The 7788-nt window shown below is 47.8% G+C and overlaps 1 protein-coding gene across 1 annotated transcript; it reads left to right on the forward strand.

Moving 5' to 3' along the window:
• Nucleotides 1-401: 401 nt before the first annotated feature.
• Nucleotides 402-7487, forward strand: purab (purine-rich element binding protein Ab). The gene is made up of 2 exons (XM_071927138.1): nt 402-1515; nt 7257-7487. Exon 1 carries the CDS (start codon nt 442-444, stop codon nt 1285-1287), a length of 846 nt encoding a protein of 281 aa, XP_071783239.1. The 5' UTR covers nt 402-441; the 3' UTR covers nt 1288-1515; nt 7257-7487.
• The last annotated feature ends 301 nt before the right edge of the window (nt 7488-7788 follow it).

Raw genomic sequence — 7788 nt, forward strand, 5'->3', positions numbered from 1 at the left:
AGCTGTGTTCTTCAAATACACGATCTACCATTCACTTTATTTCAGCTTTCTTTTTATCTTTCTATGTATGTATCTGTCTATCCATCTGTCTGTCTGTCTGTCTGTCTATGCTGATTTTAGTACTGCAGTGCTTTGGGCTCACATGGGTGGGGGTAAACTTTCAGTTGCAATATAAGCCTATACTAAAGGCTGAGGTGGAAATTCTGTGAAACGTTGCAAAAACCGCGCGAGCGTCTTGAACGCAGCCCGCCGCTCCAGAGGACTACAGTAACACAAACTACAGTACTTTCATTTTTTTTTCTTTTTTTCCTTTTTTTTCCCCTCCCCGTCTTCTCTCTCGCTCAGCTCCTCTCGCGATAGAGCGGCGGAGTGGTTTGACGGGCAGTCGAGGTTGCAGCAGGCAGAGGGAGACGGTGGAAGGTAAAGCAGGGAGGCAGCATCATGGCGGACAGAGACAGTGGCAGTGACCACGGAGGGCCCGCCGCAGGCCCCGGCTCGCTGCCCCCGGGCGCGATGGGCGCCGCGTCCCGGCTGCAGCACGACACCGAGGAGCTCGCCTCCAAGCGCGTCGACATCCAGAACAAGCGCTTCTACCTTGACGTGAAGCAGAATGCTAAAGGCCGCTTCCTAAAGATAGCCGAGGTCGGGGCTGGGGGAAACAAGAGCCGCCTCACTCTCTCCATGTCGGTCGCCGTGGAGTTCCGCGATTATCTCGGGGACTTTATCGAACATTACGCCCAGCTGGGCCCGACCAACCCGGACATGGTGCAGGATGAGCCCCGGCGGGCGCTCAAGAGCGAATTCCTGGTGCGGGAGAATCGGAAATATTACATGGATCTGAAAGAGAACCAGAGGGGGCGGTTCCTCAGGATCCGACAGACCGTTAATCGGGGGCCCGGATTGGGAAGCGCGCAAGGCCAGACCATCGCTCTGCCGGCGCAGGGTCTCATCGAGTTCCGCGACGCTTTGGCCAAACTCATCGACGACTACGGGGTGGACGAGGAGCCGGCGGAGCTCCCGGAGGGCACCTCGCTGACGGTCGACAACAAGCGCTTCTTCTTCGACGTGGGCTCCAATAAGTACGGGGTGTTCATGCGGGTCAGCGAGGTGAAGCCCACGTACCGAAACTCCATCACGGTTCCGTGCAAAGTGTGGTCCAAATTCGGCAACACCTTCTGTAAATACGCGGAGGAGATGAGGAAGATCCAGGAGAGGAGTAGAGAGAAACGGGCCTCCGAACTGCTACCTGAGGGCCCGCACGTCGGCGACGACGGAGACGATGATTGACGCGGATTTTGGAGAGCGGAGATGAAATAACAAAGACAAAACTGAACTTCGAGAGAAAAATCAGACTTTTAACTGTAAAATAGAAAGAGAGAATTTCCAAGGGAATCACCCCCCACACACAACCTCCACAGACATGGCAGCACCTCTGCTGTCTCCGCTCATTTTACTGGATGTCACCCCACTTACCAACCATGTTAACAGTAAGCCGCTGCTATCAAGAACTGAACTGTAAGATATGAACTGTTTCCTACTTGATTTAAATGACAATGAACAGAGTGTTTATATCTCTATCAAACGACAGATTTTGCACACATCAAAGCTATTTCGAAAAAAAAAATGTTTAAATGTTTTCAAACTGGTAATATACTAAGATTTAATCAAAAACGAAACCAGAGGTCTATTATGTAAAATGAACGGTCTTCATGTAGAACGAATATTTGACATCAGCACAAAGAGAATATATTATGGACTTTATGAAACCAAAATCTGATTCCAGATGTATAGTTTATTATAAAGGTACGCAGAATAAATATGAAAGCGCTCTAAAAGTGTATGACTCGCAGAACGCAGTACAGGCCTGTAAACACCTGTCAGCATGCGTATAGGCTCATGTTTTGAAAAGAAGTTTGGCAAAGTAGGCTATAGTCTTTAATTTGACCTAAAACGTAGTAGGCTAATGAAAGCATTTCTATCATGCCATTATGGAAAGGTTAGAACTCAAAAATAAATAGCCTATTTTGTGCGCCTCAAACAAACGGGATAAATTTATCTCTACGCTACTATATTGAATATCAACCCTCTTGCACCATGTCCATATAAACTTAAATGAAAAAAAGTGCTAACTTAGATGTACTAATTATGATTTTGTGAATCAGCTGTAAAAAATCCTTTTTAAGATGCCCACGTTTTCTGTGGGTGAAGTTTTTTCTTTGTTATTTTCTTGTTTTTTCCTCTGGGGGGGGAGGGGGTGGGGGTGGGGGGTTGGGGGATGCAAAAGGACGAGGTCCACTTTGTGGGAGCGCGAGGCGCGGGTAAAAAAAAAAACCCGACAAAAAAAATCGAACCCGGACCCGTCGGTGCAGTGCGCGGCGAGGCAACGCATCCTCTCTGACGTCATTACGACCCGGTGCCTTATACACTCCACTCGTTTACGTGTGTTACTCACGTGGATGGTCTGTGACCTCGACCGCTGTTACGTTTTCATTTACGAGTGCTGTTACGTAGGGCAGAAACATATACTCGCCAGGGCCGCGGGGGGTGCGCGCCCCCATCGGGATGCGTGGTGACAACACCGAAAGTGAGCCAAAGGGCTGCTGGGAGCTGGGGGGGAGCGGAAAACGGGGAGCGTTCGGGGCCCCCACCCCGAGCCGGAGGGGGGGGCCCTTTCAGAGAGGTGAAGCGCTGCGGTACTAAGCTACGATGGGGGGGGGGGGGGGGTTCGGAGTGGGGTGGAAATGGGGCGGAGAGGGGACAGGGGGGGCCCCAGTGTCGCACCTTAACCTCGGAGCCCAGAATTCCTAGCAGCACCCCTGGCTGGGAGGCTTCCCACAGAGCAGAGAGATGTGTCTCCCCCGGAAAAAAAAAAAAAAAAAAAGGTGAGCTGAGGAGAAGTACGGGCCCAGGATGTAGTCGTCAGCGCACGGAGAATCATCTGGAGATGTTGTTTTTTACGGGTGGCTCTGCACACGCCGTATGCACCACGATGTTAAAAAAAAAGAAAAACTCACAAAAAAAACAAAAAAAACAAAAAAAGAGCAGGAGTGGCTGGATGAGGCGATCGGTCAGAGCCGAGATGGATGCCGTTAAAGAGCCAGGCAGTCAGTCGGTCAGCCAGCCAGGCCGGGCCGGGCCCGTCGCTCGGCCCCGCGCAGCCGGTCCGGAGTGCAGTCCAGTGGATGTAGAGGCCTGCCAGTGCAGGGCCGAGGCAGTATCTATCTCTTTATGGTGCTACAGCCCCTTGATCGCTCCCGGGGGGCCTCGCCGCTCAGAATATGTCACTTTTGCATTATTGTTATTCTGATGCTAATTTTTTTTTTCTCTTCAAAAACTTCTTTCCTCCACGTTATGTTGTCCAAAAAAACGTGTCAGGCTTTCCCCCTCCCAGGCAGAGAGGGAGCTACTGACTAGTGTAGGACGTTTCATACTAGTGTGCAATATTGTGTACGTGCCAACTGCGGCACTGTATCACGTGTATAGACTATTAAAAAGACGATAAAAATGTACAGGCTATGTGATCAATAGATATTTGAAAGCATGACGATGAGGTTGATAAATCTGCATTATATTACCGAAATGTGAAGTCTTTCTTCTGAAGCACTTGCTCTTAAGTGGTAAAAAAAAAAAAAAAAAAATATCCGACTAGTAGTGAGGTATTTTCCTGTCACTGTTCTGTAAACCAGTAGGCCGCCTTGTCCGTCTCTCAGTGCGTGTAGTCTAGCTCGGGTGTTTTTACGTCCCCCCTACGGAGTCGCCCCAGAGAAAAAAACCCTTCCCCTCCTCGCTCCTCTCCGCACACACACACACACACACACACACACACACAGCAGACAGTCAAGAACCTCCCAATTGTCTCCATGTCAGCCCCTCTGCAGCGGCCTACCCTAAAGCTGAATAGTATCTTGAGGCTAGGGGTCCAGGGGTGGCTGACACACACATATACACACACACACACATAGACACACAGACACACACACACTCTCACACACACACATACAGCGTCTCCCCCTGTCGAGGCCTCTTGTTGCTATCTGAGTGCTTGGGAGGCCCCTAAAGTATTTTGAATAGCGTCTCGAACCGCACAAGGCCTCCTGTCATTTGAAGCCAGAAAATTGTGTGCCGGGAGCCTGTTGTGTCGCCCCTCTCTCGCCTGGGATTGGCGGCGGCAGAACAGGTGAACCCGACAGCTACGATTTGACTTTTGTGTTCCAGACGCTAAAGCTCGTCTTCTGCGGTTTCAGTCGAGCCCGGAGATAGGGATCAGCCGCACCGAATCTAAAGGACAGAGGAGTTTGTTGTTGTTTTTTACAATGAGGATCACAATCCTTCCACCCCCCCACCCCCCCCCCCTCCCCCCGACGCGGACAGACGCTGATCTCAGGTCTGCTCCCCTTTCCCCGCTCGGACTCAAACGCATTAGGGATTCAAAGCATAAAAACTGGCCCCCGGTTCATTCTCTGCTGAGCGAAAGCCGACCCGAATGCCTGGGTGAATTCTCCCACACGCTCCCTCAGACACATAGCCCATTCCGTCTTTTTTGACCCGATCGACCTCAAGGCTTTCACCGAAGCGTTAGTTAACAATCAATAAGCCCCGAGTGGTGAGTTCACCGATCAGCTTTATTTAAAGCAGGTTGGCCTAGACGAGCTTATGTGACCAAACCCAGTTACAGGCCTTGTCAGGGGAGTCGTGCCACCTAGCTGGCGTGAAGGGGAAAGACAGTCCGTGGATTGCAGCTTTAGATAAGGCCTCAGCTGGATAAGGACAGTTAGTGGAGCTACAGCCTGGGCCTGCCGGGCATGTGGCAGAGCCGAGGCTAGGCTAAAGCAGAGCTCCCCACAGCACACCTGGGCTGAAACGCTGTCCTTTCGGATCCTTCGCTCGATCTGCGCTCGATTGGTCTCGCCTGTGGCAATAGAGCCAAGTAAAATGCTCCAAAAAAACCCCCATCTGTCCCAGGCAGGACTTTTTTGGCCCAGGTTTGTCTCGGAGTGTTAGTGAAAGGCCTGATGAAGCCTGGCACTGCACAGTAGGGGCTTACCGACAGCAGCCTACCAGGGCCTACTAGCCTAGCTGTTAGATCCAGTATCCAGTACTGTTTTGGAGAGTAACAGGAAAGCACTTTCTCCTCCTGCGGAGATCGGCGTATTTCCTCACACTGCCCCGTGGATTGTCAAACGCCCATTTCCATTACACAAAACTTATAAACCACCTATGACTATGTGCCCAGCAAAGCACATTTGAGGTCATCGTGAGTTCAACTCAAGTTCAACATGAGTCTGTACTTTCTGTTGTGATACAGCACTTATTCCCCAAAGTGTTCTGGCTTTAGCTTGATTGAATCGAGGCCTCCAGCAGGCCTCTGCTACATGAAGACTGGAAATACAACACTTCCTTCTCTCTCTTTTCTCTCCTTTCTCTAATGGCCAAATATATAGAGAGCCTAAACCTGCTCATAGAGTTCACTTTGTGAATGCCTCACTCTGTGAAACGCACACATTTTCTTTTTTAGGAGATTAAAAGACGCGTCGTCTTGTTTTTGTTACAGACCGTAATCACAAGGTGCTACTGGGTCGGTTGTGTTTTTTGGCATGGAATGATTCGGTGTGGTGAAACATGGCTCGTTCATTCGTAGTCTGGGGTCACGGCTCAATTGGCGTCACGGAGGAGGAGGGGGGGGGGCACTTGTGATTTCACTTGAAAATCTTTACAAAGTAGTGTGATTAGATCCGACTTCTCAGTTTATGAGAACTCACTCAATGTCACAGTTTAAACTGGAGTGACCTTGCAGCCATGTTGTACCCACATTACACGGCGATCCATGTCTGGGACTCAAATGCAAAATGGTAGGCAGGTGTTTTTGGTTTTTTTTGTCTTGTTTTCTGTAAAGCGTCAGCGGCCGTCATCAGCAGCTCTGGCTCAGTCCAGTGTGTTGCGGCTGATGGTGCGCTGAAGCTGTTTGCGTTGACGAGAGAGATGTTTTGATTTACTAAGCGTATCGTACAGCGGTAGCCATCATAGGAGTCCCTCATCACGAACCTGTCCTGTCTGTTGTCCCTTATTACTGCAGTGTCTCTATTTTTTCCAAATGTTGTAAAGTAGAACTGAATATTGTAACGCAAAACTCTCAAACAACTGGCGACCGGACCATTCCTTGCACATTTCAGCTGCTGGAAAAGAGAGGGAGAACACGATTTGTAGAGACGATTCCAAAGTGCAGCAGTAGGTACTTGTTGCATGTGACTCCCAGTGGGATTGCTATGGTGGCTACATCTGTAGGTGCTTTGTCTGCTTGTCCCTCCCGTTTTGAACGGGGGGGAGATTATTCATGTATGTGACTGCTATGACACACACGCATGTACATGGGCTTATAAAGGCGAACTTCCACAAATGAAACGGGGGGGCGGTGGCGGTGGCAAAATCCGCTCTGTTTCTGGTTTCAGTGTTGTAGTTTTTCATTGGCCATTCAGAGTTCCTGATTAATCACACAGCCAATCGCAGCCTCTGGTCAAAGCCAAGCGCTATATGACTCATCACAAACCATTGACAGAGGAGCTCATTCAGCACGTCTTCTGTTTGCACACGTACCAAGTAGGGTCCATCATGTCTGCAGACTGTATAGGCTACTGTTGTGTATAGTTATAAAGAAGTTCTTTAAGATGTTTTGAAGATGTTGGGAGATGGATCCTGGATTTTAAAGGGGTGGGGTCAATGCACAATGAACATATCCCATGTCACCGTTTGGTCTAAAATCCCTTTACCATCCCCATATGAGATAATATGTTGTATCTTTCAAAAATATTTTATCTGTGGCGTGTGTGTGTGTATATATATATGGTTTGTTATATATGATGCTCCTCCTTTCAGAAAAATATAACATGTAAACAGGAAAAACATATTGCTGTTTTTTTCCTTTGTATTTTATACTTACAGAAAGCATTGAATAAAAATGGATAAATACTTGCACTTTAGATATATTAAGAAAAATAAAAATCTGCATATTATTTTTGATAGGGATCTCACATTCAAAGAGTATAAATTACAGGCTTTGTGACTATTGCTGGAGAGATGTATTGAGTTCTACTTATTGAAGTATATTTTGTCTGTGTGTCAGAAGGTTTACTAAAGTAAATTGCATGATAAAGTAGTGCTACACCGATATTGTTCTTTTTTTTTTTTAGTTGGTAAAAATGTCTGAAAACTGTGATAACAATCCTCTTGTATCATGTTTAACCTCTCCTCACCCCTTCTAGAATATTTCTTACTGAAATATGGCCTTTCCTGACTACATGACGATGGTGCTTACTTTGGCTTTGACATCGAGCTCATCCTATACATCTCAACATCATCATAACTCACGTCCTTACACTTCATTACTTTCTGTTTTATGTACTCTCACTACCTTATTAAATTTCCGTTGATGGCAAAAAAGAGGTGTGCTGTTTTGTACATTGTTCCTTGTTTCAATGTTGGGGGAGCCTTGTCGTCTGAAAAATGACTAATCGCGCAATAAAATGTCATTCCACATGTCCCTGTCTCCGCACGACTGTCTGAGTACGAGAGTTGCTGTCATCCATTTTAGCGAGGCCGGGCTCACTTCACTTTCAGTTCAGCAGATTCAGTCGAACTCAAACAGAAACTTGCAGACATGAAACTGAAGTAAACCGAAACAGAAACTTACAGACATGAAACTGAAGTAAACCGAAACAGAAACTTGCAGACATGAAGGCATCCTCCCCAGTCTCAAATGGCTTATGAAAACATCCACTATCAAGTGACTGAATA

The sequence above is a fragment of the Centroberyx gerrardi genome, chromosome 16 (assembly GCF_048128805.1).
Source record: "Centroberyx gerrardi isolate f3 chromosome 16, fCenGer3.hap1.cur.20231027, whole genome shotgun sequence".
Taxonomy (NCBI): Eukaryota; Metazoa; Chordata; class Actinopteri; order Beryciformes; family Berycidae; genus Centroberyx; species Centroberyx gerrardi.

Bases quoted from the DNA above. Each gene is read 5' to 3' on its own strand.
- purab (XM_071927138.1), top strand. From the start codon at position 442: ATGGCGGACAGAGACAGTGGCAGTGACCACGGAGGGCCCGCCGCAGGC.